This window comes from Dermacentor silvarum, chromosome 3 (genome assembly GCF_013339745.2).
Source record: "Dermacentor silvarum isolate Dsil-2018 chromosome 3, BIME_Dsil_1.4, whole genome shotgun sequence".
Lineage (NCBI taxonomy): Eukaryota > Metazoa > Arthropoda > Arachnida > Ixodida > Ixodidae > Dermacentor > Dermacentor silvarum.
The window spans coordinates 46059101-46071802 of NC_051156.1; the positions used below are offsets into that span (position 1 = coordinate 46059101).

Genomic DNA, 12702 nt, shown 5'->3' on the forward strand with positions numbered 1-12702 from the left:
CTTGGTCGCCTTTAAGGCGCACACAACGTCACGCACTACGTCATACATTCACAGAGAGACATCGATTTAGATAGAGGTGACCGTTAAACCGAACTCAGACGTGAGCGGCGATATACGCTTGCTTTTTTTGTTAACTCTTTCACTGTCGCTTATTAAGGTACAGTTTTTCCGCGGGAACGCCATGAAATTCCGGATGGTAGCCATACACAGCTTCGATGTAAAAAGAGCTTCGTGAACACGGAACACTTCAGCAGGTTCTGAGCCGCGATTTGGCCGATGTCGCCGCGCCGCCTGCGGACCTACAAGAGAACACGAACACATCCCGCTTGCATGCGAATCGTGAAAGAAGGGCTTCCACGGCTACCTACCTCCTCCCGGGTGCGCGCCCTCTCCCTCTACCTTCTGACTTCATCAGTGACGTCACGAAGGCATTGCTTTGTTTGTGAATTATCTTCAGTTGGATAACTGGCAGTCGCTATTGGTGGAAGCGGCGCTTCCGCCGCGTATCGGCATGTGACCGCACGTCCCATGGTATATATAGGGAGTTTCCGCACCCTAATATCACCACTCGCTTGTTCGCTGTGCACAAAAACAAGGCGTTTGCGCATTTAGCAACGTGGACGCTGGAGAGATAGAGCACGTGTGTGCTTCTGCATATCAGGCATCCTTCATGTTCAGAGAGGTAAGGCTAAATCATATTGTCGTATTCATGCAAAGCGAAGGCAGTTTAACAGTAGCTTTTTATTCTGCCAAATCTTTCCGCGTGTTACTTTTCACATTGGGCATCTCACGGAAGAATACGTGGTTAACAAGTAAATACCCTTATACGGTTGCTAGAACGGACGTTCATAATGCCACACAGAAGTTTCTAAGCAATTACCCTCGTGTGACGTAATGAGGGAATGGAAAAAAAGCCATTTCAGAGTTTCTGCCATAGCTAGAAACAAATGTATCACCTTTTCACCTTCATATGCGGGGCGTGTTCAATCGGGTGAGGGTTTTTTACATTCCAAACAACGACATTCCTTGTCGTTGTTTCAAGCTAGTACTCATTGGCATTTATTTGCGCATCATGGCTCCTAGTCGCTAGAAACTCAGTCCTTTCTTCGCATGCCTTGCTCACTAGCTATGTTTTTTTATATTTGTTTACATCAGGTTCATGGCAGACCCTCAACACGCTGCTCCAGGAAGTTCACGGAGAGTTACCTTCCAATTGGAAGCTACGAGGTTTCCCGAGAAGTTCGACATATCATCTGATCCCAACAATCCGCCGCCCGCTTCATGCAGCCGTCAACGGATGCGACAACCTGGGTCCGATGACCCGAATCCCTATGGCGACGGACCAGAGACAGGGTCGCGGCCATTCCGAGTACTTTGCCTGAGCAAGAAAGATCTCTGCATCGCGTTAGCAATTTTCCTATTCGGGGTGGTGTTATCTTGTTCTTATTATTTCGTGGCACGACTGCTTTACCAACCGAAGTCATCGGTACCGTGGGCCTGGCAATTGCGCAAGAACGACCATGGCATTCCCCGCATCTTGCTGTGGAACCGCATCATGAGGCCGCTTTCCTTCGACCTCAACGTCCCGGATCTCCACACGCGCTGGTCTTCCAACGTGACCGCGTGCCCGGTCGGTGGTGACATCTCAGTATTGTGCGAGATCACGGACAACCGTTCCCGCCTCATGTGGAGCGATGCCATCGTGTTCGAGGCAGATCGGCTCGATACCTTGGACCTGCCGATCGAGAGACACGAACTTCCGATGCACCCCGACTTTCCGATGTGGATTCTGTGGGTGCAGAATCACTTGTCGCCATCGAGCGAATTGCCGCGCAACTTTAACGTTCGAGGAGACGGCAATCAGTGTATACGCACTCGCTTCAATTGGACCATGGGTCACCGGGAGGACGCAGACATCGTGGTGCCTTACAAGTCCTGGCGCTGCGGCGTGCCTGGAGACGTGGCTGTGGCTGCCACCGCAGAGCGCAACCGTAAAGCAGTCACCCGTTCTCGACACTTGAAACAGGCTGCGTGGATTGTCAGCACTTGCGAGCAACACGGCTACCAGTTAATGCGTTACAGGCACAGGAATGAAGAAACGGACACCCCGCACGATCACAGCATCCCGCTAGTACACCTTGATCTGTTTCGCGACTGCGCAAGTGGAATCTGCCAGACGAGGCACCAGTGCTTGAGATATATCGCTGCAAACTATTACTTCCTCGTTGTTAGACTGGAGCCTGACTGCTTCCACAGCCAATACGAGCTAATCTATGACGCCTTCGAATACGACCTGGTTCCTGTTGTGTTGGTGCCGCCAAACACGACCCTCAACGTTCCGCCTCATTCCGTGGTGAGCTCGGCAGACCTTCAACGACCGGGCGAGCTAGCTACATTCCTGAACTTTTTAATCCGTAATCGTGTAGAATACAAGCGCTACTTCGAGTGGAAGAAGCGCTGTTCCCTGATCCCCACCGACGTCCAGCTTTGCCCGCTCTGCCGAGCTTTTCATGAGAAGTTCGCTCGCCAGCAGAAGCATCCGGACGCCTACGATTGGTGGACAGCACGATCTATATGCCACGGTTACACTCCGTCTTTGTACGGTTTGGACTGGGCTTTCGTCGACTCGAGGGATCCTTGGGTTTTTTAATCTACGGGATAATGGGTAAGCTACCTGCGCAGGCTTTTTTCTTCGCCAAAGTAACATGTGCAAGCTGATAATGAAATCGCTGTGAATTTTTTCCAGCATTGCTTTTTTTTTTTTGGTGTACGCTCTGGCTGCTCTTCTTTAAAATGTGTTTTACGAAATAAACTTTGCGATTAAGTAAACAGGACCTACCGCATCATCCTTAATCTGGACGGCGAGCACCACATTTGTCTGCGCCCCGCGCTTTCAAAGTCATAATTATCACAGAATTCAGCGCTCGGGTACTGATCGCGAATGGCCACATAACATTAAAGCTGCGCTGAACTGGCACTCCCTCATAATCTTAAAGGACGTGGAACGCTAGTACGAACCACGCGCACATGCCTAGCAGTCGTTGCGTGATGGTCACGAATTGGTCGTGACGATAGTCACGATGGTCACGTGATGGTCACGAAAGGAAGATTTCTTCCTTTGGGCTTCCAGTTTCGGTGGAAGCTATAATGATATGGTTTAACCGGTTTTAAGCCGACCTGCTCAATGTAATAGAGCCTTGCAGTACATTATGAATTACTGAAATATCTTCGGAACCAATTCGCATGATTGTAGCTATCATTCGACGTGCGTAAGTGTCATTTATGTAGAACACGGGCAACAGCAATGTGTTGTACTAGCATCGCGAACGTCTTCGGACGCTTGTATTCCACAGCTTCGCTAGTCTTCCATCTCCACCCCAGTGGTAGGGCTGACAGTTTTTTTACAGGGTTTTTGCAATCGCAGTAACGATGACAATTTATGGAGGAATTTGTTGAGGGTTTTTTACACCTTTATTCAGAACACGGACAGTCATGATTTTTGTGTTGCACGCGACATTCTGAGCTCAAAAATTCCCGATCGAACAATAGGCACAATTATGTATGCCATAATGAGAGGTTACATAGGAGCGCAATATATAACTGCAAAATGGCGGGAGATCCATATGAATGACTCCGTACTTGCACGCAAATGACACTAACACGAATGCCATACAACGATGAGGGGGGACTTTCGGTCTTTCATAAAAAGAACAATGTATGTATTACGGTTAAAACGCGAAATGGTGTCCAAAGGTAACGGGAGACCACGCATAAATACCGATGCTTGCAGGTATGTCTACAGCGTTACTGCCAACTGCCGTCGCAAAATAGAGTTAAAGGACGAGCGCTGACGCCTTTGTCATTATATACGAGAACGGCATCATTCTCCAGGACAGCGCAATGGTTATCGGACAAGGTACACTTCAGAGACGCACACGACGCAGTCGAACACACAAACGCATTCTAATGATTGCGCGGTGATGCACCGCGTGACTTCACGCGCTTGGCACGCCTAAAGCCCCTATATATAAAAAGTAGCGTCACGCTTTGAAGAATGCCGCCGCCTCCTCGCACACCCTGTCCGAGACCGACGCCGCGTCGGTATTGGCCTAATGGCATCACGTGGACCGTCGCGCCGCCGGGCGCAGGCTGAGTTTGTTTAAGATCACGCTCCATCACCATTTTCGCCAGAGAAGCGTCTACCGACTGGAGAGGAGCACAACGATCGATAAATATATTCCGCTGCGAAGAATATCTAGCAAGAGACGTTCGCCGTGGTTCAACCTATCGTTAAAACGCCTACTGAACAAGAAAAAGCGCATGTTCCGCCGCTGCAAGAAACTTATGACTGACAGAGCAAGGTTGGCTTATCAATCTATCGCCGCGGAATATAAACGTGCTCTCATCGGTGCTAAACACTATTATTTTCATTCAACCCTTCCTTCTTTACTTACTTCAAATCCTCGCAAATTTTGGAATGTTATCGGCATGCGCGAATCTGATGAAGTTCGCTTGAAGAACGATCGAGGACTCTTTGTCTCAAATAAACAGTGCTGTATCTTGCTCAATGACACATTTTCATCATGTTTTTCACACGTTGCACCAATAACCGTTCCTATTATTTCTGCACCTAACTTCTTTCAAATGGACCCTATCCTTATCGACTGGGTAGGCATTTCTAAACTCGTTCAAGCTGCGAAACTTTCATCGTCAGCTGGTACCGATGGTATTAACTACAAGTTTTTGAAAAACACCCAGACTTATTCATCCATTATACTGTCGTATGTCTTTTCGCAGTCATTGCAGAGCGCTACGTTGCCGGACGACTGGAAGGTGGGAAAGGTGGTTCCGGTGCATAAATCCGGTGATGTTCATAGCCCACAAAACTACAGGCCTATCTCATTAACATCAATTCCATGCAAACTGCTTGAACATATAATATATTCTAACCTAATGTTGCATCTCGAGTCGAACTGTTTCTTCACACCTAATCAGCATGGTTTTCGCAAACACCACTCCTGCGAAACTCAACTGGTTGCGTTTACCAATGATTTGTTTTCTATTTTGGATTGTTCATCATTCGTGGATTGCATTTTTTTAGATTTTGCGAAGGCATTTGATACTGTGTCACATCAACTACTACTTTTCAAACTTGGCAAACTAAATCTGGATCCTAATCTGATGAAGTGGATCGAGTGCTTCTTGCAGGGCCGTACCCAGTACGTCTCAATTAATGACTGTGACTCACCTGCATGCCCCGTAACATCCGGAGTTCCCCAAGGCTCCGTACTAGGACCTCTGCTTTTTCTAATATATATTAACGACCTTCCTGATTCCATTGACTCACAACTTAGACTCTACGCTGATGACTGTGTATTATATAGACAAATATCTAAACCTTCTGACGCAGCCACTCTTCAATCTGATCTGGATAACATCTCCACTTGGTGTCACACCTGGTCTATGAAACTAAATATTGGTAAGTGCAAAGCAATGAGAATAACGCGGACGACTAACCAGTCTTCATGCACTTACTTCCTCAATAACTCTTCTTTAACTTCAGTCTCTGATTATAAGTATCTTGGCGTATACATTACTGCCAACCTATCATGGAAAACACATGTCGCACATATTACTAATAATGCTAACCGCACACTTGGTTTCCTTCGCCGTAATTTTTCCATGGCTCCTGTGTCCCTAAAACTACTTCTATATAAAACTCTTGTGCGGCCGAAACTAGAGTATGCCTCTTCTGTTTGGGATCCCCACACCAAATCACTCATACAAGTACTCGAATCCATCCAAAATCGTTCTGGTTGTTTTATACTTTCTAATTATTCTCGTTCAGCCAGTATAACGCTTATGAAGAAAACATTAGATCTTCCTGACCTTTCCTTACGCCGTCGTATTTCTCGTTTATGTCTCTTTCACAAAATATATTTCACCAATCAATCTTTAAGGCAGTCACTTTTTATTACTCCCACTTACTTTTCATCCCGCATGGACCACTGGTTCAAAGTTGGCGTGCCAAGCTGCAGGACTAATCATTATTTTGATTCGTTTGTTCCGAAGACTAGTGCGGACTGGAACCACCTTCCTGCCTCCGTCGTGTCCATCGCAGTATCCGAAGACTTCAAGTCTACTGTATATGACCATCTTCATTAATCTGCCTACTACAAATGTATTCTTGTATACCCTGTTGTATTCTTGTATTCTCGTATTCTTGTATACCCACTCCTCTCTGTAACGCCGAACGGCCCTGAGAGTAAATAAATGAAAATGAAATAAATGAAATGATAGCGGCGAACACAGTCGGCGATCGTCGTATCTGATCAGCGTCGAAAAAGGAGTGCGAAAGAGAGGAAAAACGAGGAGGAGGGAAGGCGGAGGAGGAGAGTGTCGCTACTTTTTATATAAAGGGGTTTTAGGCACGCCTGTACAAGAGCGCCGATTGGCCCTTTCCGTGGATAAGTTTACTCTAGAGGAACGAGATGGCGTTTTCGGCGGCGCGCCATACGTTGCCTCAGCGAATTCGCACGAATAGGAAACCATTACTGCGTCTGCCCTGCTACTGTGCGATCAGCTGTCGGAAATGCAACTGGGTGTTCGCTAAAGTACTGGGCCGAATTCATGCTGCAAAATGTGTAACGATAGAGTGAAGACGTGTGGCGGTAGTTAGCTGCAAAAATAGCGATTCGCGTAATAAGGAATGGAATCAAGTTGTGTCGCCGCTGCTAAATAAGGAGTGGCTGTGTTGCCGGCCCTTCGCTATGCATGACTTTACCCCTAGGACAAAAAAAGATAATTCATTCGCCAGCACTCTATCGCTAACATCCAAAGAAAGGAATTCAACTCCGGTACGCCGGCACATAAGAGTGAGTACCGTTTGCTACAAAGCGAAGTAGCGCCACTAATTGGCATAGTACGTTTCTCGCACGTTATCTAAACACATCCACCCATACTCGCACGCAAACTTACGCCTACTTATCGCCAACGTATCAATAAGTGAATGGTCGCACACTTGAATTAATGGGCCGAAGCATGAGTGACGGTGACTAAACCGACAACACACGAATGTTGGAAGCTGAACGTTTCGTGACGGTCCACAGAGTAAGCCAAGGACTAGCGATAATACGCGATAATACGTCATTGCTACAAGCTACCACAAAGTACAGAACATTTATATTCCAAGCTTTGTGCGCAGAAAGAACAAATCTATCGCAACAGAGCACACTCGCGAGCGATTAGGCAGAAAATAAACAATCAGATAGTGGCCGCACCGAGGAGCCTTACTGAGGCAGGATAATGGCAAGCAGCTGCTTCAAAATGTTTGCCAAATAAAGAAAGCACAGTTATCCTGATTTATTTCATAAGCGGAAAGTTTGGACAGCTCGGAATGCATTTCGAGCCACGATTTTAGTACAAGCACCGTATACGCTGCACGCGACGTTTGGACAAGGAGTAATGAGCTCTGAAAGCACTTCATTATCATCAGCCTATTTTATGTCCACTGCAGGACGAAGGCCTCTCCCTGCGATCTCCAATTACCCCTGTCTTGCGCCAGCGTATTCCAACTTGCGCCTGCAAATTTCCTCACGTCATCATCCCATCTGGTTTTCTGCCGACCTCGACTGCGCTTCCATTCTCTTGGTATCCATTCAGTAACCCTAATGATCCACCGGTTATCTATCCTACGCATTACATGGCCTGCCCAGCTCCATTTCTTCCGCTTAATGTCAATTAGAATATCGGCTATCCCCGTTTGTTCTCTGATCCACACCGCTCTCTTCCTGTCTCTTAACGTTTGTCCTAAGATTTTTCGTTCCATCGCTCTTTGTGCGGTCCTTAACTTGTTCTCTAGCTTCTTTGTTAACCTCCAAGTTTCTGCCCGATATGTTAACACCGGTAGAATGCAATGATTGTACACTTTTCTTTTCAACGACAGTGGTAAGCTCCCAGTCAGGATTTGGCAATGCCTGCCGTATGCACTCAAACCCAGTTTCATTCTTCTGTAAATTTCTTTCTCGTGATCAGGGTCCCCTGTGAGTATTTGACCTAGATAAACGTACTCCTTTACAGACTCTAGAGGCTGATTGGCGATCCTGTATTCTTGTTCCCTTGCCAGGCTATTGAACATTGATCTTTGTCTTCTGCATATTAATCTTCAACCCCACTCTTACACTTTCTCGGTTAAGGTCCTCAATCATTTGCTGTAATTCGTCTCCATTGTTGATGAGTAGGACAATGTCATCTGCAAATCGGAGGCTGCTGAGATATTCGCCGTTGATCCTCACTCCTAAGCTTTCCCAGTCTAAAGGCTTGAATACTTCTTCCAGGAATGCAGTGAATAGCATTGGAGAGATTGCGTCTCCTTGCCTGACCCCTTTCTTGATAGGTAATTTTCTACTTTTCTTGTGGAGAACCAAAGTAGCTGTCGAATCCTTGTAGATGTTTGCTAAGATATGCACGTATGCCTTCTGTACTCCTTGATTACGCAATGCCTCTATGACTGCTGGTATCTCTACTGAATGAAATGCCTTTTCATAATCTATGAAAGCCATATAGAGAGGTTGATTGTACTCCGCAGATTTCTCGATTACCTGATTGATGATATGGATATGATCCATCGTGGAATATCCCTTCCGGAAGCCAGCCTGTTCTCTTGGTTGGCTGAAGTGTTGCCCTGATTCTATTTGTGAACCATGTTGTTGGTTTACGCTGAATTTCCTTCGGCATCGACCCACACATTTGGACTGCGCAATCTTCGAGATTGTGTCATATGGGCTATGGTGGTGTTAGTGGTGGTTGCAGCTACAGGCGGGTTTAGACTGTCGATCTAGTCCGGCTATTGTTGTGTCTGAGTGTCGATTTCATTCTCATTTGGGTATTTACCATCTCCGGAACACTTCAGTGTTTCTTAGACATGTGAGAAGAAAGCGTCAAGCTTCCTGGCGGGCTATAGAGCCTTTTCACAGCGATTACGTGGGTGTAGCCATGATTCATGATGTGGTGTCGCGTCAATTGCTACCTCAGCTGTCTCCATGTTAACAATGGATGTGCATGAGGGTGGTGCGGTTCAGCAAACCTCTATTTGGGCGTGTATCGTAGGCGGTGACTGGTAGGGTAACATGAAGCTTTGGCCACAGCTTGACAGGACATGTAAGCGCTTATCTAACGGCGCAAGCAGCGTATACACAGTCCTCATACTGTAGAAGTGGGACTATAAATGTTTCCCAAAAATTCTAAACTTTCCGCTTGTGATTTAAGTGAGGATCAGTGTCTTTCTCATGTTTTTTTTTTGGCTAGCACTTTGAAGCAGCGGCTTGTCATCTTTATGACTCAGTTTAGTCATAAGAGAATGAAATCGACGCTCTGACACAACAATAGCCGGACTAGATCGACAGTCTAAACTCGCCTGTAGCTGCAACCACCACTAACACCACCATAGCCCATATGACACAATCCCGAAGATTGCGCAGTCCAAATGCGTAGGTCAGTTTAGGCGCGATCACTATCTCATCGTTTATTTTCTGCCTAACTACTCGCCGGTGGTCTCAGTTGCGATAGATTTATTCTTGATGCGCGCAAGGGGCTTGGGACGCAGACGTTCCGCACTTTGCAGCAGTTTGTCGTAATGACGTATAATCGCCAGCCACTTGCGTATTCTGTGGACCGTCGCGCACGTCCAGCTCTGAACATTCCTGTGTTGTCGGTGTTATCGCCGTCACGAACGTTTCGGCGCATTGATTCAAGTCTGCGCGCATTCCCTTATTCTTGATATACGTTGGCGTACGAGTGGGCGTAAGTTTGCACGTGAGTTGAGGAGGATATGTGTACATAACGTGCGAGAAACTTACGAAGCCAGGCGGGGGCGGCACTCCCTTGTCATGGCGTACCGAGCGGTATGCTGAATCTTGCCCACGTGCCGAGGTCGAGGTCATTTCTTTTGGAACTTAGCGATACAACGCTGGCGGATGAGTGAAATATTTTTAAGCTCGATAAAAGCAGTGCGTTGCGAAAAGCCGGCCACACAGACAGTGCTTAGCTAGCAGCGGTCCTTGGTCATGGTCACACAAATTCATTCTATTCCTTAATATAGGCTATGTTATATTCGATTCATGGGCGCCGCCATCTTGGACTGTTACACAAACAATTTCTTAGTTTTATGAGAAGTTAATCACGTAATACGGTTCTAAAACGATGAACGCATTTATACAATTGTTTTCATGCTTGCGAATGGACTTTAGTACCGTAAAATTCGTAGGTAAAGACAGAAAACAAAAGCGTTATCTGCCCAGTATGGTGGCACCTAAACGCTGCCGTAAAATGGTGTATATACCACTCATTGTTTTGCATTCAACTACTGCACACGTCTTCCCTCTAGCGTTCCACATTTTGCATCATGTATGGAACACAGTCTGTTAGTTAACACCCAGCTGCATTGTTTTGCAGCTGATCACACACAGTAGCAGGGCAGAAGCGGTAATGCTTTGTTCGTGCGCTTTCGCTGAGGCAACGTGCGGCGCGCCGTCTAAAGCGCCATCTCGTTACTGTACAGCAAGCTGCTCCGCGAAAAGCTTCTTTAGCAGATGCTTCGAGCAGGAGGAGTAGCAGATTTTATTGAAGAGAAGGGAGGAGAGGGCCGCCTGGAGAGCGTGTCTCTAGCCTGCTACTCTTCACTGGGGTAAGGGGAAGTGGCATATACAGGGAGAGGTGCCTTTCATCCGCAAGTTCTCAAGTATAAAATCCCTTCATCCACGACAGCTTGAGCACGACTACAGAAAGGGTCGTTGCCTCCTGTCTCATTGCACGAAGTACACTAGGGCGAATCGGTACGGGTATACGCAGAACCTGTCTTTATTCGATGCTGTAGCGAGGCTTCCTCTCGAAGAAACCGCCTATGGGTTTAATTTCGGTTATTTCGCGTTTATTACGCTTTATTATTGCTCCGCACATAGCTGTACGCTAAACTGGTGCTTCCTTCGTTTTCCAAGCTTCATTCTGACGCCTTTTTCGTTGTTCTACGAGCACTATAACTCCTCAAATTTTGTAATTTGCCAGGCGAAAAGTGGCCATAGGTTCCGATCTCAGGAACTCCAAATCAATCTATAGTCGCCAAAGAAGTAAAAACTAATGATACCACAGAGAGTACAGCTGGGCTAGTTTCTGCTAGCGTCGCACTTTAGCCAACGGGAAAATTCAAGCATGTTGCTCTATCTTTTGCAACTACGAAGTAATAAAATAACAGGATATAATTATGTGTATGAATTCAAGGTTTGTCCTTCTGTTACTTTTTACGGGTGCATTTTTGGGGGTTTTGGTTACCTAATATGATGCGCCAAAGGGCGAATGCGATTACGCATTCGCTGTTATTACTTCAGGCCTCGCGGCTGCCATTTTATTTAACTGATGCTGCCGCTCTCTGCATACGTGCACGCCTTTCGCTTCTACTGTGCTTTGCAAGATTTTGTTTCTGTAGCCGTCAATGTTGTGACCATATCAAGAATACAGAAGGGATACATAATCTATGAAAGCCATATCGAGAGGTTGATTGTACTCCGCAGATTTCTCGATTACCTGATTGATGACATGAATATGATCCATCCTAGAATATTTCTTTCTGAAGCCAGCCTGTTCGCTTGGTTGACTGAAGTCAAGTGTTGTCAGACTCTATTGGCATTTATCTTGGTGAATATTTTATACACTACTGAAAGAAAGCTGATTGGTTCATAATTCTTCCATTCTTAGTCAGAAATAATTATAGACAAAGGCAACAAATAACAAAAAGTTGGCGCTGGTGGCCACCGTCTTCTACATGGGATGCACTCGGAAACACAGGAACGGTGATCTTACAAAGGTGAGTGCATTTGTTTGGCGCGTGTTGTACGTTTTCTGAGGCACCAGATGGAGTGAATTAGGAAACGGTTTCTTTATATTTTGTGTTTTACAAGCAAGGTTGTTTCAATGAACAAAATTTCTGGATACTGTTGCCTGCTGCTCACGCGCTTTTTTCTTGTCGCTTTAATTCCACGATTGGTGTGCACATTACCATAACATTTCTTATAGTTTTGTTGCTTCGTTAACGTTGCATTTTTTCAATTCACGTTGCTCTGCACTGCATTAATTTGATTTATAGCACGCTATGTGATGTCGACTGGAATGTTATATTGTATTTGCCTGCTATAATCGTTGGGCAGTGATGAGCGGATTATAAATTTACGTTGCCTAGAAATTTAAAATAACTATTTATGTGTAGTGATTACATTGCAAATGTGACATATATTTTTCAATGCCCTTTATTTAAATGAATACATTTTGATATAACCGCTAGATCATTTTCGAGTTCCCCGAAGTGGGGGAACGCAATTATTTCAGGAAGAAACATGCTATCGACAATAAAATGGTAGTCTTCACTGCTGGAAAATTCTGATATCGCAGAGAGTGAGCGCAGAGCTGGAAGAATAATTGAAATCAGCTTTCTTATATTATTTCCTTTTTCGCCACGTGCTGATGAATTTCTGGTGTAGAGCCATCAAGTTTTACTTAACAGAGACGCTGTGAGTTCGACTGACAGTTCTTTTATGCTGTATTAGGATGAATGCTATAAACTGCTGCCAACCCAAGCATTATCACGCTGTATATAAACTGCTAAAACAGTCCTGGCTAAGGTAGAGTGCCTGCAATTGCCTAACTGCTTTTATC

The 12702-nt window shown here is 45.8% G+C and overlaps 1 protein-coding gene across 2 annotated transcripts; it reads left to right on the forward strand.

Annotated features, from left to right (window-relative positions):
- Positions 1–569: 569 nt before the first annotated feature.
- Positions 570–2823, forward strand: LOC119444326 (alpha-(1,3)-fucosyltransferase 7). Of its 2 annotated transcripts, none has more exons than XM_037708739.2 (2): positions 570–682; positions 1156–2823. In XM_037708739.2, the coding sequence occupies exon 2, from the start codon at positions 1160–1162 to the stop codon at positions 2648–2650; it is 1491 nt and encodes a 496-aa protein (XP_037564667.2). In that variant the 5' UTR covers positions 570–682; positions 1156–1159; the 3' UTR covers positions 2651–2823. The 2 variants fall into 2 exon arrangements, with proteins under 2 accessions (XP_037564667.2, XP_049519231.1); XM_049663274.1 differs by lacking the exon at positions 570–682 and adding an exon at positions 706–991.
- Positions 2824–12702: the final 9879 nt, after the last annotated feature.